General features: G+C 43.5%; 1 protein-coding gene across 2 annotated transcripts in view; it reads right to left on the bottom strand.

The window, feature by feature from the left end:
• LOC148845171 (F-box protein At3g54460-like) overlaps positions 1-11,348 on the bottom strand; it is a 32,126-nt gene extending 20,778 nt beyond the window's left edge. For both annotated transcript variants that reach the window (XR_016101679.1, XM_088952805.1), the window contains exon 1: positions 10,204-11,348. Coding sequence is in view for 1 of the 2 variants with exons in the window: in XM_088952805.1 (XP_088808931.1) it covers positions 10,204-10,769 (566 nt within the window). In the remaining variant the exon portion in view is untranslated. The remainder of the gene's footprint in view (positions 1-10,203) is intronic.
• Positions 11,349-25,105: the final 13,757 nt, after the last annotated feature.

Raw genomic sequence — 25,105 nt, 5'->3', positions numbered from 1 at the left:
CTTTGTCAGGGTTCTTCAGTTTTCTGGAGATGTGCCTACCTGCTTACAAATGCTGACAGACGTGGCGGCACGCGCTTATTTCAAATTTCAAAAAAGCACGCCGCTGGGAGACGTGACAGCGGGTCTTTTAATTTTGAAAAAAGCGCGCCACTACCGTTTGGAAGGCGAGGAGACATGCGCTGGCAGTTGTCAGTTACAGAAAGACGTGCGCGGTGCATTGTCTGTTTCAGAAAGACGTGTGCCGGCGCATCGTCAGTTTCAGAAAGACGTGCACTGACGTTTCGTCAATTTCGGAAAGAGTGCGCCAATCACGTCTCGGTCTCAAGGGACGTGCAGTCAGCGCAAATGCGGGCCGTCGGATTGGCTTTGATCTGCACTATTGGTTCTTGGTTACTGTGGCTATAAATAGTAGGGGACCCCAGTCGATTTGTCACTTCTACGATTTGCTTCTTGAGCTCGCGTCCATGCCTTTCAGTTCGCGTCTAGGCTTGTTATTTCACCTCCAAGGTTTTCTTGCTTGTTTCAGTTTCCGGAGCCTTCAAAACATTTTTCGGGTGAGTACTTTCCTGAATCCACCTTTTCTCCTCGATGTCTAGCTTGGATAGCTCAGACGATTCTTCAAGTAGGTCTGATGTAGGTTCTACGAACTTGAGGACGACTTCGAACTAGTAGGCTGAGCCGCTTCGGGCAATTTGGCGTCTATGTCTCGTCGAGGTCGGATGCTAGATAGGTTTGGTCCTTCGACCATGACGCCTGAGGGGCTCCAATCTCTTATTATCTCTTACAATTTGCCTAGGGGGTACGCCTATTTCATGCCTTCGGGTAGCTTCCCTTGGGAACATGGTCCTGATGAGATCGTGATATTTCGGGAGCAGCTCGCTGCGGGGCTGCGATTGCCCTTCCACCCCCTTCTCGTCGAGGTCATAAACCACTTCAGCATTACCGTTGGCCAGCTTCATCCGACCTCTATTCGGAACTTGGTGGGGACAGCCTCCCTTTTTTGCGAATAGGGCTTCCCTTTAGACTTGGAGATATTCTCCTCCATTTTAATGCTCAAGAAACAAGCGGGTTCTCTTCCCGGGGGAAGGCGGGCGTATTACCTGTCTCCTCGCCCGGGTTTTAAGCTTCTGCACGAACTTCCCAACAAGGTCCCGACGAGGAAGCGAGATTACTTCGGGGTGCGAAGTGCACAAAGGTGGCCTTTTCAGACCGGGTGGGGAGAGGCCGCCCCTGATTCTGGTGTCACTCTCGATAAAGAGACGGTGAAGGGCCTCCGGCAATGGGCACGGCAATGGTTAAAATGCCATCAGTACCTAACGAAGGCCAAGCTTATTGCGGCTGGCCTGAGTTCGGGTAAGTTCCTTGCTCAAAGGTTTCTTGTTCGCTTTGTTCCTTCATTTTTTCTGATGTCGAACTCTTTTCTGCAGGTGTGATGGACTCGGAGAGGACTCGTGGGGGGTGCTTGTTCCAAGGCATGAAGAGGAGGAAGCAGGTCGCCAAGCGAACTCATACCGAGCTGCCCCAGGATGAGGAGCCTCAAGTTCCAAACCACACGTCGGAGGATCCGCCCAGGGAGCCCGAGGTGGCTCCTTCAATGTAGGAAGCAGTAGGGGCCCCTTACGCCGAGACCACTCACACGGGTGCTCCCACCTACTCTAGTGCTCCTGCTTACTCTAGGTCCGCTCATACGCGAGCTGGGCCCTCGGGCTCGGGAGCTCAAGGGGAGTTCAGGAGCGTGCTGTCGCCAAACTACGCTCTTCAGAAGAGTAGGGAGGCCACTTTCCCCGAGGAGATCGCGGCGTGGACCGATCATCCCTTGAACCAGATCGCCTGTCGTGCCGTAACTCATGCTATGGTGGTGAGTCAAATTTCTTGTCGGTCCTCTTTGTTTTCATACTTCTTGTTGTCGTTAATCACTTGTTCCTTTTGGTAGGTGAACTCTTCTATTCACGCCTTAGCGGCCCAGGTGGAGAGGAGCTCGAGGCAGGCGCGAGCTGCCGAAGAGGCTTTTCGTGTCGCTGAGGCGAATACCCGAGCTGCTGAGGCGGCCACTCATGCTGTCGAAGAGGCTGCTTGCATTGCTATGGCCAAGCAGGCGATGTCTCAGAGGGATGCTGAGGCCATGGGGGTGGTCGTGAAGCATATGGTGGACCTGAGGCTAGACCTGCAACATCATGTCGAATATCTTCAAGAGGACATAAGGGAGAAAACGTAGATATTTTCCCAAGGTATCGAAGATGCCAAGAAGAAGGCCATTGATGACTACATCGCCTCGCCGCGCTTTGACGACCTGATGGTGGATTCTTACAGAAGGGGATTCAAATTGAGCCGGTGGATGATCCAGAACACGTACCCCAATCTCGATATTATTGCCATATCCACTTCGCGTATAACTCAGGAGATAGCCAACGCACTGATGGCGAGCTGGATTCCGAGGGCGAGGCAAGACCTTCGGGTGTCGTTGAAGTGCCTTCTGACGAGGAAGAAGTAGCTCCAGGCTTGTAAATTTTTTTTTTTATGTACTCTTCCTTTTCTTGCAATGGAATAGACAATCTTTTTGGTTAAGTGTTGTTCTTTTTCCCGAACTGATAATATGCTCGATTTGTTTCTTGCCCGAATTATTGCACTCACGCGACCTGTTTCGGTGTTTAATACTTGTGTCTGCTTCGCTTTAGTCTTTTGACTGATATTTTGCCGAATTGATAATATGCCCTTTTCTTTGCTTGCCTATGTCGAGGTTCCTCTTGTTAGCTCGGCATCCTGGCCCTTAGGCTCTTGTAGCGATTTCGTCCACTTTGCTTGGCGGTCTATAGGTAGTATCGCCTTAAGTTAACGATGTTCCACGCTCGGGGTTCTTGTTTGCCTTCCAAGGTTTCGAGCTCGTATGCCCCCCCGAGCGCTCTCTTTACTCTATAGGGTCCTTCTCAATTTGGTCCAAGTTTGCCCACGCCGGGTTCGGGCACCATAATCTTATGGAGAACCAGGTCGCCGACTCGGAAGCTCCGTTTTTTCACTCTAGCGTTGTAGTACCGAGCTACCTGCTGTTGATAGGCCGCTGTCCGGATGTGCACGAGGTCTCTTACCTTGTCCAGTAGGTCGAGGTTGGTTCGTAGCTTGTCTTCGTTTGTCTGATCGTCATATGTTTCTAGTCGCAGTGTAGGTACTTCGATTTCTGCTAGGATTACCGCTTCAGTGTCGTAGGTGAGGTTGAAGGGGGTCTCTCCTGTGGTGGTTTTTTCTGTAGTCCGGTGAGCCCATAAAACACTTGGTAGCTCATCCGCCCATAACCCTTTAGCTTGGTCTAGACGTGCTTTCAGTCCGCGCAGGATGGCTCTGTTCATTACTTCTGTTTGACCGTTTGCCTGCGGGTGCGCAACTGATGTGAAGTTCTGATGAATTCCCATATTCTAGCACCATTCTTGGAACTTAATATCCTCGAACTGGTTGTCGTTGTCAGAGATTAGTACCCGAGGTAGCCCGAAGCGACATACTATGTTCTTCCAAAAGAAGTTCTGTATGTTTCGGGCTGTAACTATTGCCAGAGGTTCAGCTTCTATCCACTTTGTGAAGTAATCTACTGCCACTACTAGGAACTTTCTCCCACTTGTTGCTGGCGGGAATGGCCCTAGGAGGTCGATGCCCCATTGCGCAAAGGGCCATGGGATGGTGAGGTATTTGAGGTCAGAAGCAGGCTGATGGTGGATATTGGTGTGCTTCTGACACTTGTCGCATTTTCTGACGAGCTCGACGGTTTCTGCCTTCATCGTTGGCCAGTAGTATCCTTGTCGAAGTGCCTTTTGGGCGAGTGCTCTGCCCCCCAGGTGTCCGCCGCACAGACCTTCATGAGTGTCGCAGAGTACAAGCTCGGCTTCGGCAGGTCGCAGGCAACACAAGTAGGGGAGCGTGTAGGACCGTCGGTACAACCGTTCGTCTATTATGACGTATTTGGCTGCCTGGCGCTGCACCCTCTTGGCTACATTGCGGTCCGCAAGGAGGGTTCCATCTAGCAAGAAGCTCGCGAGTGGGTCAATCCAGCTCGGCTTTGCTTCAAGGACGGGAGCGACCTCCTCTGCCCCACCGAGAATGCTAGGCCGAGGTAAGTCCTCTATGTACACGGTTCTCATGGTGTTGTGACTCGTGTTGGCTAACCGGGACAGAGCGTCGGCCTCAGTGTTCTTTGACCTCGGGATTTGCCTGATGAAGTGTGACTGGAAGTTGAGCAAGGCCTCTTTTACTTTCGCTAAGTATGCGATCATGGAGAAGCTCGCGTGCTTCGTACTCGCCCGTAACCTGGTTGACCACGAGCTGGGAATCGCTACAGATGACTACGTGCTTTGCTCTTACCTTCTGCGCTAGGTTCAACTCGGCTATCAGTGCCTCGTACTCTGCCTCGTTGTTGGATGCCGCGAACTCAAAGCGTAGTGCATATTCCAATTTTGTGCCACCCGGGCCGCATAAGACTATTCCAGCCCCGCTGCTCTACTGGTTCGAGGAGCCATCCACGTGAAGGATCCATAGCTCCTCATCCCAGTTCGCGCTCAGCCTAACTAGGAGAGATGCCATACTGGTTGCTACTTCACGGGGTTCAGACTCTATTGGCTTGGGAACTCCGGGTTCACCCGAATTGGGGATCTCAGGCTCAACCTACGCAGGGGCTTCGAGGCTGAATGTGCACTCGGCGATAAAATCTGCTAAGGTTTGGGCCTTAATGGTAGTCCGTGGTTTGTACTGGAGGTCGTACTCACTGAGCTCGATGGCCCACTTCGTCAGCCGACTGGAAACCTCAGGCTTGAGCAAGACTTGTCTCAGAGGTTTGTTAGTCAAGACGACGACGGTGTGAGCCTGGAAATACGGGCGAAGTTTTCGAGCTGAAATCACCAATGCGTACGCTATTTTTTCTATCTGCGGGTATCTCGTCTCTGCTCCCTGTAGAATTTTACTAACATAATAGATGGGCCGCTGGACCCGATCTACTTCCTTTATTAGTACCGAACTGACCACCTCGTCGCTCGCCAAGAGGTACAGTTCTAAGACCTCGCCCTCCTCGGGTCTGGCTAAGGTTGGCACAGTGGCAGGGTAGGTTTTTAGCTCGTCGAACTCGAGCTAGCAATCTTGGGTCCATTTGAACCCTTTTCCTTTGATTGCCTTAAATAAAGGCAGACAGCGGTCTGCCGATTTGGACATGAAGCTGCTCAGAGCGGCTATGCGGCCGTTTAGCCTCTGAACCTCTTTTACTTTTCGGGGTGGTCTCATATCTAGGATGGCCTTTATCTTGTCCTGGTTGGCCTCAATTCCGCGCCAATTGACAATGTACCCTAGAAACTTACCCAAGGTGACACCGAAGACACACTTGTTTGGGTTCAGTCTCATTCTATATTGACGCAGAATTTGGAAGACAGAATCTAAGTCTTTTATTAATTCCTGCGAGAACTGTGTTTTGACGACCATGATGTCTACATAACATTCTATTTTCGTGCCAATTAAGGGCCGAAAAAGCTTATTTACAAGTCTTTAGAAGGTCACCCCAGCATTCTTTAGTCCGAAGGGCATGACCTTGTAACAGTACAGGCCGAGCTTGGTTATGAAGCTGGTTTTTTCCTCGTTGGACTGGTCCATCTTGATTTGGTTGTAGCCTGAGTAGGCGTCCAGGAAGCTTAGCAGCTCATGTCCCGAGGTCGCGTCCACTAGGCGGTCAATTCGGGGCAGGGGAAGCAGTCTTTTGGGCAAGCTCGGTTCAGGTCGGTGTAGTTGACGCACATGTGCCACTTGTCGTTTGCTTTTTTCACCAGCACTGGGTTGGCTACCCAGCTCGGGTAATGAACTTCCCTTATGAAGTCCGCTGTGAGGAGCTTTTCGACTTCTTCGTCAACCGCCCTCCAGCGCTCCAGGGCTAAGTTGCGTTTCTTCTGTCTAATGGGTCTGACAGTTCAATTCGTAGAGGCTCCTTGACGGAAGCACCAATCTATAGCGTTCGCACCGGATCTGTAGCCGAGGTCGGGACCGCGACCGTTTCCTCAGTGGGCGAAGCTCGTTCCTCGCCCTGCTCTGTAGGCCGCTCCATTTCGAGGTCGTCAGCTGCCTTGGTTTTTTCCTTTAGAGTGGCAACATAACATTTGCGGGACTCAAGCTGGTCGCCCCGCGCTACCCCCACACCGAAGTCCGTGGGGAACTTCATTGCCAGATAGTAGGTGGAGACCATTGCCCGCAGAATATGCATAATTGGCCGCCCTATTATGGCGTTGTATGGGGAGGGGGTCGCGACCACCAGGAAATCGTGGTTGAGTCTTACTGTGCAAGGCCATGTGCTGACTTCCACAGGTACTATTATCTTCCCCAGGGGCCTGACTTCCTCTCCACTAAAGCCCACCAGAGGAGTGTGCGCGAGCTTCAACTCGTTTCTCTGCAACTGTAGTTGGTCGAACGCCGATTTGAAAAGGATGTCCGCCGAACTGCCTGAGTCCACAAGTACGCACCGGACTTCGAAGTCGCTGATCCTTAGTTTTATGACGAGCGCATCATCATGGAGATAGTGAACACCTCTTTGGAGGGTTCTGCTCTTCTCGGGCCGCCTCGAGAACTGACGTCCGTGCTGCTGCCGAAGTGCAACCTGCTACCACCGAACCGCCCACTATCACGTGGATGGTTCCCCGAACTGGCCTCTCTTCTGGGGGAGTTCGCTGCAAGGCTTCGGTCGATCTGCTGCTGGACTCGGGGGCATCCTTTTCGTGCTCCCCTTGCCGATCTGCTTTATTATTATTGTCGTTATGTACAAAATTTCTCAAGTATCCGCGACAGATGAGTCCCTCTATCTCGTCCCGGAGATTATTACATTGTTCGGTACTATGACCGTGATCTTTATGAAAACTACAGTATAGATTTTTATTTCTCTCGTTTGGATTACTCTTTAGGCGATGTGGCCACTTTATGTAGGGGGCATCCTTGATCGTCATCAAGATCTCGGTACGCCTTGTGTTCAACGGCGTGTAATCCGTCCGAACTGCTAAGGGAGCTCGGGACGGCTGGCTTGACTTCGCCTCTCGGGCCTGGCTTCTTCTGTCACATGGGTTGGAGGGATCACCTTCTCTTTTTCTTTTCTCGACCCCGCCTTCGGTTCTTTGGTTGATTTCTTCCTCTGTTCTCATGAACTTGTCCGCGAGCTAGAGGAAATCGACCACGGTTGCTGGCTGGCTGGCCACCATGTGCCATTTGAACTCCTTGTGCGTTACCCCTCTTTTGGCCGCCGCGAGCTGTACCGCGGGGTCTAACCGCGGTATCTGCAAACATGCTTCGTTAAACCGCTTGATGTAGCTTCGGATGGATTCTCCTTCCCTCTGGATTACCCCGAAGATACTTTCCTCGGTTCTGGGGCACCGCTTGCTGGTAATAAAGTGTGCGGTGAAGATCTACACGAACTGGGCCCAGCTTCTTATTGACCCGGGAGCTAGGTTCCGGTACCAGGTGCGAGCCACCCCCTGAAGGTGGTGGTGAAGACCACACACATGCATGACTCACTGGCCCTAGCGAGGTGCATTTGTGACTAGAAAGTGTCGACGTGGTCGTTGGGGTCAAAGGACCCATTATACTTGTCCAGAGATGGAAGTTTGAAGTCTCTGGGCATGGGGACTGCCAGAAGTTCTGATGAAAGGGGGGAAGGAACTGAGAGAATTGGAACAGTTTTTACCTCGTTCGAGCTTGTCTCTTCCTTGCCTCTGAGCTTGGGTAGGACACGGGTAGCAGTTCGGCGACTTCGCCGGCGCCTTCTTTGAGCGGGCCTGGTGCTGGCACTGCTGGCCTCCGTGTTGCCAAGCTCGATGGGCCCGGAATGTTGGTCTGCTGCCAGGGCGCTGAACCGGTTCTCCGTGAGTGGGAACTCAGGCTTGGAGCGCCGAGGTGACTTTGTGGGCAAGGTTCCCGACCCACCTGCGAGCTGCGAGCTGCGAGGCGGGGGTATTTTTCTTTGCTTTCGGCTGGGGATGAGGCCTTGCTGTTAGGGGGGTTCTGGAGTTGGGAAGCTTCTCCTCGGTGGGGGCATCCACCTTGAGGGAAGGCCTTAACCGGCTTCGGGACAGGGTGTCGGGAGGGAAGCACTGACTGGTTTAGGGGTAGTTGAGGGAACTGCTGCTGATAATGGTGTTGGGAGAGGTGGTGTAGTACATGGTGTTGCTGGAGCTGATGTTGTTGGAATTGTTGCATTTGGGCTTGCATTGCATTAGGTCGTCCAGCTGGTTCTGGCAGGTCACTAGTGAGACAGCAGTTGGTTCAGCGAAGTTTGTTTCAATAGGGAGTGGAAGAGGGGTGTTCAACGAAGGAAGATTCAGGGGCGCCACTGCTTGTGGCACATTCAAACTGGGGATCCCATCCACTGAAAGAGGGATGGTGAACTGCCCAATGCACACCACGGGAACTTGGAGTTGCTCTCTGGTGGTGGTCATTTCTGTGCATGGGTGTCAGAGCTTTTTGGAAGAGTAGGTAAGAGAGATTTAGAGGGAGGCTTTTAGAAGCGTTCCCACAGACGACGCCAATTGATGGAGCGCAATTCGGCCGGTCTTAGCTGTCAACGATTTTGCCTCTGACTGGAGCAACGGGGAGCTTGAAACGGAGAAGATGAGGGAACTCCAGGGGGAACCCGGTGAGATAACTCCGAAGCTCAAGTTAGTATTCTCTCAAAGGCAAAGTAAAGACCAGTTGGCGCAAAGTTCACATACCTTGTTGTCGGGGGTAGGGGCCTTTTATAACCACTTCGCGCGCTCACTCCGAGGCCTTTGTCAGGTTGGGTATGATTATCTCTGTTTCTGCCAGTTCGGGTGTCATCCTTTCTACTGGGACAGAACCGCCACTGCTCCTTGTCAGAGCCGTTTCTAATAACTAGAGATGGCGGTGTCAGGTGGCGGTGGCAGGTGGCCGTTTGAAGTGCGGCCGTCAAGCATCAGATCCCAAGTCAATCAGGTGCGCCGCCCTTGGGTACGAACTTCCTCGATGTCAGGCATGGTACGGTTTGTTCGTTTGGCATCCTAGAGGCAAAGTTCTGGAGTGGTGAGCGAGGTGAAGTCTTGAGTTCGGAGGTATGTCCTGTATTACCATAGTGCAGGCCAGCTTAGTGAGGTGAGTCCCGAACTGCTATAAGGCAGGCCAGTTCGGTGAGGTGTGTCCCGAACTGCTCTAAGGTAGGGTAGTCCGGTGAGGTGTCCCAAACTACTATAAGACAGGCCATTTCGGTGAGGTGTATCCCGGACTGCTATAAGGCAGGCCAGTTCGGCGGGGTGTGTTCCAAACTGCCATAGGACAGGCCAGTTCGGGTTTGACTTGGGGCCCAAGGGAGAGTTCGGGTTTCCAGTAGTGAGTTCGGGCTGCTGGTAGGGAGTTCGGACCGTTGGTTCCTCTGGTGCTCGCACCTTAGGCGTGTTGTTGTGCCGAGCTGTTGCCTTTGCCACATGTTGCATAATTACAAGGTCGGGCCAAATCTTCCTTCATCAGTTACCCTTGAATTACCTATGCACCAAAAACATCATAATTTTCCTAGTCTCATCTTCACAATCATCCTTAACAATGTCTATCCCCATTCCCCAGCCAATAATCTATCTTCCATGTTTGGTCTTATTTGAGGCCTTATTACATGATTAGAGAATTATGTAGTTAAACAAGGCAATTTCACTTAGATTCAGAGTAAGGGGGCGGGGGGCGCAAAATGAAAACCACGTTAACTAGAATCAAAGTTAGGAAGCTGACACTGACCCCTAAACCACAATGAATTTGTGCTTACATATTTCTATAACCACTAATAGTCTGTAAATCATGTTAACTTAAATCGAACTGCAAACAAGGAAGTTAAGGTTCACACTCAAAACCAGAAAAAAATTTCTTACGTAATTCTGTAGTCATGAACTTAATCCCTAAACTGTATCTTTGGTGACTTCCTCTGAAGGTCAAATAGTAATTTCTAAGGTTTAGGAGATTAATAAAAACAGCGCAAAATCTTACTAGCTTCTGCATCCATTTATTGTCCACCCTATAAAAACCTTAGCATGGTTAATTAAAGTATATAGAAGTTCCCCTTAAAATCTGTGAAAAAGAGATAAAGGCGGAACTTTTCCTTCGGAAGGTAGGATCATACAATACAGAAGAAACCATAGAAAATGGAACGGCCTACAAAGAACAGACTTCATATCCAAAAATTATAAATTGCTACAAAAAGAATTTTTATACCTCAAATGTCTGAACAGAGCCGCGGCAGTTGACCCTGATCTAGGGAACTGCCAACCACACCATACCGCAATAGGCAAATACACATCAACCAGAACAACAGCCCTCGTCTCCCCGTTATCACGAATTGCAAATCTAACCACTCTAGCAACAATCTCCAAGCATTTATGCATTGTCAATGCGTGAAGCTGATGAACCACACTCATGCTACCATTCACGAGCCCCATTGTCCGCCTCTTCTTCTTCGAGGAACCGCATTCGTTCCCAATGCCCTTACGTTTCCCCGAATCCGGAGTCGAAATCCCACAACCGATCTCCATATTCTCTTTCGAATCTTTCTCCTGGGACAAATTTCCATTGCATTGAATCAATGACAACATTGTACCATCTTCGCAGCGGAAACCTACATCGGACCCTTCGCCGAAGATGTAACAACGCATTCCGGCAACTAGTTCTTTGGATTGACCATTCTGTTCCTTCTGGTTGGGTGAATTCGCAACGAGCACAGCGCAGACGAAGCCACACAGCTTGTGCTGTCGAAGAGACTCTTCTGCTGGAGGGCTTGTCATTGCTGAAGTGCAAAGTTTGGGCTTCAAATTTCAGGGCTCGAATCTGTTCTTCTGATCATTGGAGCTTCGAAACACAAAAGATAGACAGAGAGAGAGGAATAAATTGCAGAGCTTAAGAAAGCGAGAAGAACGGTGGGAGGTGTCTGTTTCCAATGGGTAGTGATGAGTGGGACCAATTAATTTACAATACAATTGTCAAATATCTTTCCCGAGAACTTTTCGGATCTAGGTCGTTGATCTGGAATTTAATTTGACCACAAACGGCTGGAGTAAACAGAAAATACGTAGACACTCTTCTACGACGTCTGATGCGTGATCAACGGTAGATAAATATATGGGACCAGTTTTATTAAGATAGGTCGCGGTTTATTCGATGAAGAGAATTCCGATTTCCCATAACCGAAAAGTATTCCAGCGGGAAACTGATGTATTGTTTATAAACCAACTAGAAAAATGAATGCCCAATAAGCAAAAGGTGAATGTACGGATGAGATCATATTCGCGCCCCCGGCGCACCTATATTACATCGCAACCTGTATTGGAAACATCACTCAATGACAAAAGTATGGGAGTTCCCAATGAAAACTGACGTTGGTTGCAAACGATGGGCCAATAGGGATGCAAAGGGTTCGGATCACCGGGATGCAAACGGATTGAATCGGATTCGAATCAAATTCTATTCAAATCCGATCCGACACTATATGTTGGATTCGATCTGATTTGATTTGATAGGATTCAATTTGAATTCAAACCCTATCAGTAAGTCATATCTTTACATCTGATCCCATCTGGTTTGTTTTTTTTTTAATTAATAAATTATTATAAGAAAAATAAAATATACTAATTTAAATAAAATAAAAAACAAAAAATACAAGTATTTTTTAATTATATTCATCATATATATATATATATGTTTTTTATAAAAAAAATAAATAATATAACAAATTTATAAAAGTATAGTATAAAAAAAATATGTTTATAAATATATAATATATATCGGATCGAATCTTCTTGAATCGGATAAGGGGTGATCCAAATAAGATGTAATTCCAAATCCTATTATCCGATCCGAAGATTCGAACAGGGGTTATCTGAATTCGTCTAAATAGGACCAGATCTTGGATCAATCCATTTGCACCCCTAGCCCAACAATAGGTAGTACATCCCAACCGTGTAGTGGAAGAGTTCAAATGTGTCCCACAAATGCCCCCACACAATGGAAGCCCGCCACCACATATCATCCTACACGAATTCCCCCTTCAATGTGTGCAAAGCTAATGAGACGGCCAATTAGTTCCAAAAACTTGCCCAAAACCCCACCCTCTCCACATTCTCGCCCTTAGCTCGGAGCCTATGTGAGAACCCTGACCCCATTCACTCCCCTCCATCTGAGCTCGGATCCAACAATCTTCAACACCCAGGATTGCTCCAATAGTTTCACCATCGGAACATCTCCCGATGATGACATCATTGAGATTGGTACTATCATCAGAAGATGTTCCCAATACACAGTGGGGATGTGCTGTGGGGCGGCTCCTTGTGGGGCTAAGATGTGAATTCTTGTTTCTTGCGGCTTGCAGTGACAAATAGTTTTTCTGTTGTTGGGAAAATGGAAAGATGACCAGATGGGTTCCAAGAAAAAGGTGTTTTTGATAGGGCTGTTCACAAATAAATTCAAACAAACCAAGCCGACCAACCCGGCCCGACCCAACCCAATTTGGTCGGTTTTTTCTTCACCACTAGTCGGTTTCAAGTTGGAAAGATGGGTAAACCGATAATTCGGTTCGGTTTGTGAAAACCAAAACCAAATCAAATCGAATCGAGTTATCTATAAATATATTCTAACTAAAATATTATATATAATATGTATATTCTGAATATATATTTCAGTTTTAAATATATTTCGGATAAATATATTCTCACTGAAATATTATATATAATATGTATATTTCAGTTTTATATATATATATATATATATATATATATATATATATATATATATATATATATTTCTGAAATGTATATTTCAGTCTTAAATATATTTCCAGAAAATATATTCTGAAATATTATATATAATATGTATAACTCTGAAATATATATATTTAAAGCTGAAATATATATTTCGAAAAATGTATATACTTAATCAAAACTGACCCAAACCGACCTAAACCAACCAGGATGGTTTTGCTTAATAGGTTTAATCTTTAGGTAACCTGACCAAGTCGGGTCGATTGAAAAAAAAAAAACTAATAAATCGACCCAATCCGACTCATGAACAACCCTAGTTTTCGATCAATTTGGAGGGAACCTAACGAATTAAAAGAACGATTAGCTATAACTTTGGGAGGACAAATGGAGGAGGTGTTTTTCTGCTCACTGTCTCAGCTATTCATACCATTATGAGGTGGATTTTGATTCAAGGAATAAACACACTAATGTTAGGATTGAAGACTGGAGTTCAAATTTGTGCCCCACAATTCAAATATTTTATTCCTACTGGTGGTCGCCGGAGATGACTGATGGTGGATGAATAGCCCCTCCTTTGTGACTAAAAAACAAGAAAATATCAAATATAAAATTAAACCTTAAGGTTGTGTTTGATTTGAAGGAAAAAGTAGGGAAAGGAAGGGAAAGATAGGAAACCTTTATAAACCTTGTATAGGTTTTCCTACCTTTCCCTTAATTTTCTTACCATTTCCTTTGAACCAAACATAGCCTAAAGGAAATGGGTGTGAGAGAGTGATGATATAAAAGAGTCAAAGAGTACCTCGCAACAGTGAAACTGTTGGAGTGATTGCTAGTGTCGGAGATTATGCTGGATCCGAGCTTGGATGGAGGGAGTGAATGGGGGTCATGGTTCTCACACAAGCTCCGAGTTGAGGGCAGGAATGGAGAGAGATTGGGGTTTTGGGTGACCGTTTAACTCCACAAGTGTTGAGGGGATAATTTGTGTGAGAGGACAGGTGGCGGGCTTCCACTATGTTGGACGTTTGTGGGGCGCTTGGGCGTGGGGCACAGATTTGAACTCATAATGGAAAAGGAATTCACATCAGCGCCTCATAAGAAGCATCTCACAACGCCCCACAGCACATCCCAACTGTGTATTATCAGTTGTCACAGGGAGATGTTTTCAATACACAGTTGAGATGTGTTGTAGGGTGATGAGGGCGCTGATGTGAACTCATGTTTAGAGAGCTGTACAAACCCTCATGAATTTGGGTTTAGGCACGGTCCGATAATAAACTAATAATAGGGATACAAATATGTTGTATATTGTATTTGATTGGTCAAATTTCTTCGGGTACCATGTTTTTTTTGGTATCATGGATTTTCTTATTGTATTTATAAACCTTATACTTGTAATGTACATATTTGTATTTGATCTCTTATCCAATTGAGCCTTAGGTTGTATTTGAGGAATACAAACATAGAATGGGGAAATGTGCACCCTGGTTCGGTTTTGCTGATATTTGTTAAACATTAAATTATGCTCGAAAAATCGAAGCAAAAATGTCCATACCAACTCATTCGCCCCCAAGATGAGTACAATGTTTACTTGGAAAAAAATCGAAGTAAACATTTGCTCTGACCCATCATTGGGGTAAATAAAAGATAAATCTGCTTGTTTGACCACTAACTAGCAAAACCCCCTTGAAATCTACATCATCTTTCTCTCAAAGCTTATGGATATGCAAGTGGATCCATTTTTCTAAACCAATCTAAAACAATAAGCACACTCACCTTGAAATCACTTAACTAGCCAAATGCCTCCTTTGACTTGGATCTAAATGGAGAAAAGGTATTGATTTTGTAGGTGTTTGCCATCGGTTCTGTGAACATTGCACCGTTTTCTCATAAAAACAGTGTTGAGCATGTGAAGTTATAAGCAAAAAACGGTTCTTATTTTTTGTTTGGAACCAGTGCTGCCACGTAGGCATTTTCTGAGAAAATAGCACTGGTTTTATTTGGTACCAATGCTGGCTGCAATGATTTCAACATTGATCTATATTATCCAATGCCTAAATTGATGCCACATCATTGCACTACTGGCAGAAACACACTGTTTTCTCAAAAAAAAAAACATTAAATTCAGTGTTGCTCCAAACCATACTTTCCTGATTTTAAAGGCATAGTCTGGAGCAACATTTTTTTTGGAAAAACAGTACCAAACAAGAAGGCATTGTTTGAAGCACCGCTTTCTCTTATGTGGCACATACATTGCTTTTGTCTTTTCTTCCGGTGGGAAGCCACAAATCTCTTCCAATCAAGGAATAAATCTAAAAACCTTAGATCTGAAATATTTTATATGTAAAATATAACATCAGCACCAAAAAGGGATTAGCTCATATGTAGAACCGGTTGTATTCATTCCAGCGCCATAGTTTCAAAAAATTACTAATGATATTTTTAAATCTGAAAAATATAGTCATTTTATGTGAGTTTGGATCTACTCTACACAGAGCATGCCTCACAGACTGACCTCACACACACCACATCCCACTGTGTATTAAAAGCATCTCTCCACCGATGTGCGATCAAAACATCCTGTGAGGTTGGTATGAGACGTGCTTTATGAGGAGCAAATCTGGACTCATTTCATACGTACTTGCAATGTGATTGCCATGCAGAAAATTCAAGTGCTCAAGTGTTTTAGCTAAAATTCAGTAGATAGCTAGCTAACTCATAGCTGGAGAAGCCAATGGAGATGGAACCAAAGTTGCAAGTAATTAGTTCCTGATGAGGGCAGATTTGGCCCTCCAGTAAAATTATGACACGTGGCACCCCGTGACAACTAGGAAAACACCCAGCCAACAAACTTACGAAGTTGGTGACCCACCCGGGCACCTGTCTGGCCGGCTTGGCGTGACCTGCGCGCTGCCTGACATGCGCCTGCGCGGCGCGCGCGGCCTGCGCGACCTGGCCGACCTGGACCAGCCTAGCGCATGATCCGACCAAGGCGCCAGCTTGACGACCTGATCTAGACACTGACCCGCCGACTGACACAGGCGCCAGCTTGACAACCTGATCTAGGCACTGCCCCGCTGACTGACACAGGCGCCGACCTGGCGACCTGGCCTAAACACTGACCCGCCGACTGATGCAGGCACCCCTCTGACAACCCGGCCCAGGCGCCGACCTAGCCGCCTGACACAAGCGCCAGCCTGACGACCTCAAGGAGTTCACCACCGTACCCCGGTTCTGACAGGATGCGACGAGTCTTACCATTTGGAGGCTTTTCACCCACCTAACCCGCGAAGACTCCGGTATATAAAGACCTCACCCCCCAAAGGGGAGAGGAGGGAAAAGAAAGGGAAGTAACCCTGCTCTCTAGCTCTCTCATATTATCTTCAAAGCTCTCTACAATAAGAGTGCTAACTTAAGCATCGGAGAGTCCCCACCGGGAAAGTACCCTCGGGACCTCTGACTCGGTTTTCGCAGGTCCTTCAGCTCCCGCCGCCTACGAAGAGGAGGAAAAGATGCAGTTCTCAGAAGTCCCTCAGCTCCCCCCAACTACAAAGAGGAGGAAGAGATGGAGTTCTCGGAGGTCCCTCAACTCCCGCCACCTACAAGGAGGAGGAAAAGATAGAGTTCTCGGAGGTCCCTTAGCTCCCGCCACCTACGAAGAGGAGGAAAAGATAGAGTTCTCGCAGGTCTCTCAGCTCCCGCCACCTATAAAGAGGAGGAAAAGATGAAGTTCTCGCAAGTCCCTCATCTCCCGCAGCCTACAAAGGAAAGAAGACCACCTCATGCTGAGGGTAGTCGAATTGCGCTGCACCAAGGAGCTCCAACATTCTCTAAGGCAGCTCGCCACCAAGGCAGTTAGTCACCAGGGAGTTCGCCACCAGGCAGTTCGCCTCTAGGCAGTTCACCACCAAGGCAGTTCACCCCCAGGCAGTTCACCACCAAGGCAGTTCACCCCCAGGCAGTTCGCCTCCAGGCAGTTTGCCACCAAGGCAGTTCGCCCCGAGGCAGTTCGCCCCCAGACAGTTCACCACCAAGGCAGTTCGCCTCCAGGCAGTTCGCCACCAAGGCAGTTCGCCCCCAGGCAGTTCGCCACCAAGGCAGTTCACCCCGAGGCAGTTCGCCCCAAGGCAGTTCGCCCCCAGACAATTCGCCACCAAGGCAGTTCGCCCCCAAACGGTTCGCCACCAAGGCAGTTCGCCACCAAGGCAGTTAGTCACCAAGGAGTTCGCCACCAGGCAGTTCGCCTCCAGTCAGTTCGCCACCAAGGCAGTTCGCCCCCAGGCAGTTCGCCTCCAGGCAGTTCGCCACCGAGGCAGTTCGCCTCCAGACAGTTCGCCACCAAGGCAGTTCGCCTCCAGGCAGTTCACCACCAAGGCAGTTCGCCCCCAGGCAGTTCGCCTCCAGGCAGTTCGCCACCAAGGCAGTTCGCCCCGAGGCAGTTCGCCCCCAGACAATTCGCCACCAAGGCAGTTCGCCCCCAGACAGTTCGCCACCAAGGCAGTTTGCCACCAAGGCAGTTAGTCACCAAGGAGTTCGCCACCAAGCAGTTTGCCTCCAGGCAGTTTGCCACCAAGGTAGTTCGCCCCCAGGCAATTCGCCTCCAGGCAGTTCGCCACCGAGGCAGTTCGCCACAAGGCAGTTCGCCCCAAGGCAGTTCGTCACCAAGTAGCTCGTCACTAAGGCACGCCACCACCGGGTCGAATAACGAGGTACTTTGCCAAAAAATTTTACATCGCAAAACATTGGTACGTGGCCGAAAACGATTACATCAGTTCCCATATGTAATTGAACTCTTCGTATACGCTCAATGAATAAGGCGGAGAAGATTGTTTGAATTCTTAGTAGTTTAGAGGTGTCTGCCCTCGCAATTGTTTTTGCTGTCATCACCATTATTGATTCTATCACCATTGAAGGTTTCCATATTTTATTAAACTTTTTTTTGTTGCCATTTTGCCATTTGCTCAAATCTGAAGTGGATCTTTATATATTTGTTAACACAATTGATCCCCTAGATTGATGGTGTTTGATAGTCAAGCTTGCTTTAAGATGTACGAAAGTTGTGTTTGTATGGATCTTCTAAAAACAAATAGTCACAAATGTGTAATGACAATTTGCATACATCAGAACCAAACTTCAACTATACAATCTACCCTAAAAATATGGCCCAACTTTGCATTTTCTTGAACCATTCCTTTTTGCATTTGTATCAAACAAATCTGTGTTTGTTCTCTTACCAAAAACAACCTATAGGATTGGCTTTAGGTCGATCTTTTCATATTTGTATGTATTTTGTATTTATAAAGGTTGCACTCCTCCAAAAACTGAGCCAAAGGTGCAAAAGTCGAGCCTAGGCTAGCCCAAATCTACAAACTAAGACCTTAGGTTAAATTTGGCATCGGATTGGGTAAGGCCAAACTTAGTCAGGCTTGGGAAATTTGGTCGAGTTTGATAGAACTTATGACTATATTTTTGTATTATCATATTTTATTAGGCTTTTATTGAAGTGAAATTAATTGAAAATATGTACAAATGGACCCTCCTATGCTTGAAAAATCCCCACAATCCCATTTATTTTGCACTTGTATTTTGCCGTCCATCCATGTTTATTAACTTTTGTCCACCCGGCCCCCCAATCCATTGTTTGGTAACTTCTAGCCCCCCCAAGAAAAAACCCTAGCTCCATCATTGTTGGTTTGGGTCAAGTCAAGTTTAAGTTAGGCTCAAGCTACTAAAGGCCTCACCCCAAGAACAACATAAGTTTAGGTCAGGCCAAATCCCATCCCACAATCCGTTAATTCACATCCAATCTGTGCAAAAATTAAGGGTTGGGTATATAAATACATAGAGAGAAAGAGAGAGAGTGTGTGTCAAATATGTAGGCATTTCACTAAAAATCCATCCTTTTTTTTTCTTTGCCACATCAACATTGTTGGTTGAAATTTACATCGAGAATAGTGTTTGGCACAATACGCGCGTTGACAACATGGCAATATGGCATTCAACATGTTGGGAGAACTACCCATGTTTGAACGTTACATTCATTGGGAGATGCTACTAATGTACAACTAAATGCTATGTTATCATCATCTTAGCATGCTTTTTATTGGCAACAAATCCCATTTCTTTTCAAGAAAGGTTCATATTGGTAAATGCACGCAGTACTAGGAATTAGGGGATATGCACATGTGAGCATCAAATTTGGGAATATATGCTTTAAGTCAAGTGATACATGAAAATCAATACTTTGAACCTTGGTTTCAAGATATTGAGCATCAAATTTGGAAATATATTTTGGCATTTCATAGGTAAAAATCAATACTGTTCTTTTAAAAACGCTATTTTTGTTCTATCAATGTGTTGACAAGTTATTTATCCAGTAGGGAAATGGGTATACCTAGAAAAATAAACTTTTTCTGATTCCCACATCTCTCTATCTATCTATACCCCATTTCCTTCTTACTATATATACTAACAATGAAATGGGGTACGAATGACCCCTCTACATTCGGCAAATGCAATCACATAGTACCCTTGTGCATTCTTTAACCTTGTTAAATAAGTGTATTTATGAAACATGCCATTATGCCTTGTACATATTTATCCACTAAAACCTTTATTCTTTACAATTCTACCATGCAACTCTTTTATCCAATTAGCCTTCTAGATATTTACCCACTAAATATATAAGATTCCCAACATTCCATTTACTTAATTGTTTTGATTTTAACTCCTTTACTATTCGTACTATTAGAATCATTTATTTTTTATGTTTTTCTTTTACTGTTTAGTGTTTAAACCTCTTGAAACCTCTCTCCTAAATCTCACAAATTTCATTGTTTCCTATATTTTTTATATTCTTTCAAATATTAGTAATAACCTAATTCTTATTCTTTTTAATTATTTTCTATATTTTTAATATTATAGTCACTTAGTAAGGAACTTCCTAAAAATTATTTTTGATTTCATTTTTATTTTTTGAGATATGATTTTTTTGAAAAACTATTGAAGTTTTTAATGTTAATTTTCTATTTTTAAAGAAAATTAAAGTTTTTCTATTGATATCTATTGTCTATTATTTAGACTTTAATGCCCTTGCTTAGTGTAGGCACAAAAGCCCTGTTAATTTGCATATGATTAGATTAATGAGAACCTACATTCAAACCCGACCCAAAATCCAATCGGATTTAAAGACTCAGATTTGAATTTGAATTATAACGGACTCGAATCGGATTTGGATTTAATTCGGCTCCACTTTAAATTTTCTAAAATAACCAAGAAAATTAAAAATATATTTATCTTTTTAATTTTCATATATAATAAATTAATATAAATATAACATACTAAATTTATTATATATATAGATTCATATATAATAATAATATATAGAATATATTTTTATAATTTTAAATATCATTATATAAAATTTATATATTAAAATTAATAAATATTATAATATAATTAGATTCGGATTCTAAGTGGATGAAATGAGATCAAATCTGAATCCGATCTTATTATTAATCATATGTATATTATAAGTTTGTAACATTTGAGTCTGATCTGATTATATAATTACAGCATCTAAATCCAAGATAATCGAATGGAATATTGGGTGGGCCTTGGATTTTGGGTATCATTTACAAGCATATGCGGGATATGGTTAAGCTAAATGTCAAGAGAGAAGGGGTTGTATGTTGGATGCAATGGGCCTAGTGATAGGGGTTGTGTGGGACCCTATCTCATAAATGGGGTGGAAGAGAAAGAGGGGGAGAGAGAGTGTGGGGTTGTGTGGCACCCAATGGATCAAATATTAGGAGAGAGAGAGAGAGAGAGAGAGAGAGAGAGGTTGTATGGAACCTATAGGGTCTTGTGTTAGGAGAGAAAGAGAGTTTGTATGGGACCTTGTGTCATAATGGGGTATTAGGGTGAAAGAGAGAAGGGAAGGAGGGGGGAAGGATTATGTGGGACCCGGTAGGGTCTTGTGTTAAGAGAGAAAGAGGTGGAGAGGTTATGTGGTTTTATTTAAAAAAATAATAATTTAGTGAAAATAAATTCTTTTTCTTTTTTCCAAAAAGACAGTTTATATTTATTTGACAAGTTATTATTATTATTATTTTTTTTATGATTTTCAATCTTACAATCCCATGAATAAAATTAGGATTAGTTACTTATATATACCTTGTATATTTAATAGATTACTTAAATGTATCCAAATAAAAGGTAAAAGACAAAAATAACCTTTAACTGTTAAGTTCTCAAAATAGATGAACTCGCCAATGATGTTCGAGAGAGAGAGAGAGGGAGGAGAATGAGGAGAGGAACCACCACTACTAGCTTGGCGGTAACAACAAAGGTGGGCGAAACTGAAGGATTAGGAAAAGAAGAACAAGACTGGCAAAAAAAGGGAGGGAAAGAGGAGAGAGATAGAGAGAGAGAGAGAGAGGGGGGGGGGATATGATGCCAAATATGCCATTGCAGTGGCGGTGGTGGAACAGGGGAAGGGAAAGAGAGCGTGGAGAGAGAGAGGGGGGGTGTTAGGGAATTGACAAATATAATTGCCACCCCCAGTCTCGAACCAAACTCGACCCATCGAATAAGATGGGAGCAGGAAAGAGTATCAGAGTAAACAGGCGAAGAAGATAAGAGCAGGAACGAGGAAGACGGTCCAAAGGAATTTCAAGATTAGAGGCTATAAGAGATTCTCTTTTTTCTTGAGTCGTTTCGAAGATGCTGAAGACAAAGCCATTGACCCCTCATCGATGAAATTGAGAAGAGATCTCGTAAGTCAGAGTTACCCTCTTCCTCAAAACCTTCAATCTCTTCATTTTTTCTTCCTTTAAATGGTTTTCGTTTGATTTTCCTGAGTCTTGTCCTTTGATATTTTATTGTTGTGAAAAATTGGCAGTTCAATCGTCCATTGATAAGGAGCCCATGCAACGGGTTGTAAACCTTTTATTGAAAGTTGAAGCCACATTAGAGGAGAACCCCAGTTCTAGTAATCAGTACTTTCTTTAATAGATACTTTCGTTGTCTCCAAGTTTTGCTATGGTCCCATCAAAAAGGTCTTCTATGAGTAAGTCCCTTAATTAAATGTTTTTTAGTAATAGGGTTGGCCAAAAATATGAATGTAGTGCTTAGGAAAACATAAATAAGATAAAAATACAAACATGCTTTAGAATATTGTTACCAAAAGTCCATCTGGGTTTTGGTTTTTAGTTATAAGGGTAATATCGGCATTATAAAAGAGCAAGGTAGTAACGGGGCTGATCAACAAGGTATATATAAGTATAATTTGAAAGTTCATGGTACATAGGAGTTCAATTTTGGTTAGTGCAAACCTTAGCTCACGATGGTAGAACAACCTCTTCCAACCTTACATCAGAAATATCTCCCCATGAAATAAAGCACATAAGTATGGAGATATTTCCAATGCAAGGCTATAACGGTTGTTTGAACGGGCTTTGCATTCATCGATGTCGAACTCACATTTAAGTAATAAACTCATAAAATTGTTTATTTGAAAACTACTTTATTTTCTCGTAGCCCCTGCAAAACAACACATGGGTCCTCCGCTTGTAAATCTAAAAAAGGAACATGGGCTTCTTGATTAACAGGATTCACCTCGAGCAACTTTGCCCCCCCTCAAAATCCAAAAGGTGAACCCCCCCTTTTTTTTGGTATTAACCAATGGCTCACACCCCATAGGGGCTGTACTTTTTCAAGTGAAGATTGCGTATGTGTTTGGTGTAACATCCGTTTATTAAATAAACGTTTGTATTTGATTTTGTCTTCAAAATCGAGAAAAGTACTTGATAAACCGTTTATGGACAACTAGGTGCCATTAGGCACTACATCAATGGAATAGTGACTAAACGCTCAACCATTTTGGGAAGTGTTAAAATGAATATTTTAAATTTTTAGTTAAATAATATGTTAAATCAATTAATAATATATTTTAAATAGTTACTGAATAACTTTTAATTATAATAAATAGATTAAGAATTTAATTATTTTTCGTTAAATAACGAAATATTTAACATAACTAGATTTTAAATAGTTAAAATAACAAAATCGTGTATTGATAGTACTATATTTTATGGATTATTAAATTCAACAAGTAATTAATATTTTAAAATTTAAATAGTGATAGTATTTCAATAAATAAATAATATTGTAAATAACTTATTTCATTTATACCAATTAACAATTCTAGAAAATAACTTTCAAAAAAATTATGGTTTATTAATAATAATTTTAAAAACTATCTTTATTTATTATATATTTATCTAACTAAAATTAATATGTATTGTATTTCAGTAAATATTTATTGTTTTTTGTGATAAATATATTTTCAGTAATTATGTATAAATCTATTTTTATTTTTTTATTTAATAAAAAAAAATTAATAATTATTGGAGTTTAAATTACTGTTACTTAGCTTATGAAATTTAATTTATTATGTTTTTCGCTACAAATTTTTAATAATTATTGGAGATTAAACTATTATTCACGGGTTGGTTTGGTTCAATTGTAAGTTGTTTTGGCCAACCAAATCAACCTGGTCAGGTTGGGGGGTTGGTCACTCAAATTATATTGGTTTGGGTCAATTTTCGGTTTGGTCGGTTGGTTCAAAAGATTTAAACTTAAAAAATTAAGTTTAAATTTAAAAAATTACAATGGCATTATTAAAAAATAAATTTAAAAATTAAAATTATGATATATACTATTTTAGCCTAAGAAATATTGAAAATTTCCCACTTTCTCATATTAAAAAAAAATATTTGAATATATATATATATGTTTAGGTCATTCGGTTTTAGTCAATTTGCAAATGGCCAAAGCGAAACTAATCCAACGTAGTCGGGTTGGAAAATTGTTGAACAAAAGTCGATTGTAAATAGTAGAAATCGGGTTGGTCAGTTTCATTAGTTCGGTTAAGAATGGAAACGGGGTGGAGCAGGGACGAGGAGCCTCTCCCCATCCCTGGTAACAAGGACAAAGTTATCCCCATCCATGTCTCCATGGGGATCCCCACTCCTGTGATTCTTTATAATATCAACCATTATTTTTTTATTTTTTATTTTATTAAAAATATAAAAATAAAATAATTAAAATTTAAGATTCAAACATATTCAACTATATTTCTAAAAATATTAACATATAGATGTATGTGTACATATATACATATATAAATGTATTCATTATATATACACATATATTAGCAAGGATCCCATGGGGTGGGGATTAGGGTCCACACAGGGTAGGGAGTGCTCTCCCTGTCCCCACACCGTCCCCACTAACAGGGATGAAAATTTCCCCATCTCCATCCTTGTAGGGGAAAATCATCCCCATCCCCACCCCATTTGGGGCAGATCCCCATGGGGATTAGGGAAATGGGAAAAATTACCATCCCTAAGTTTGATAATCAATCCTATCTAAAATTAATTATTATTGTTTTTGTATTGTAAAAAAATTATTAGAAGTAATATAAAAAATATAAATAATTATTAATTATTCTATAAAACAATTATATACTCTTACATGTTTCTATTGTTTATCTTTAACTTAAGAGAAAATTTCCGGTTTATGCTATGTACTTTGGGTCTAGTGCCACTTTGGTTTCCAAACTTTAAAATGCGACAATTCAGTACCCGAAATTTCAAAACATGACAATCCAGTACCTACTATTAACTAGTTGTTAACTAGTCATTAAGTGGCATTTGAAAAAGACAAAAAAGCCCTTTGAGATTGTTAATTTTTTATCAACATTGGGGTCACCAGAATGCCCACTCAAACCTGATGTGACCCCAACTTTCTTGAATGGAAAAGGAAAAGATTTAGGACTGTTAATTTTTTGTCAACGTTTAGATGGTTGATAAAAAAAATTAAATAACACTTGAAGGACATTTGTGTCATTTTCAAATGCCACTAAACAGCTAATTAATGATAGGTACTAGATTATCACGTTTTAAAAGTGTGTTAAAAACCAAAAACCAAAGTGGCACTAGGCCCAGGATTTTCCCTTAACTTAACCATATGCGCAGGTTCCCCTCTAATTATTTTTCTTATAAAGATGATAATAGTGAAGAATTGAGATGTACTTCTCACACAGGGCGCCTCACACCGATCTCACAGGCACATTCACAATGCATTGGGAGAACATCTCCCGTAAATGATAACACGTAAGTACATCACAATGCACGGCGAGATGTGCATATGAGGTCGGTGTGAGGCGTCATGTGTGAGTATGAGTAGTAGATCCGGTCAATAGCGGGACTCGAATCTGCACGACTGCACCACGGCACCACTGCTAATACCATTCAGCCCTCATATGTGCCCTCAAATATTTGGTGCAACGAACCGGGTGGCTGGGC

Source organism: Nelumbo lutea, chromosome 7, assembly GCF_056320005.1.
Source record: "Nelumbo lutea isolate HS-2025 chromosome 7, American lotus-T2T, whole genome shotgun sequence".
Classification (NCBI taxonomy): Eukaryota; Viridiplantae; Streptophyta; class Magnoliopsida; order Proteales; family Nelumbonaceae; genus Nelumbo; species Nelumbo lutea.
The sequence above is the reverse complement of the archived record's forward strand: the minus strand, read 5'-3'. Positions and strand labels throughout refer to the sequence as shown.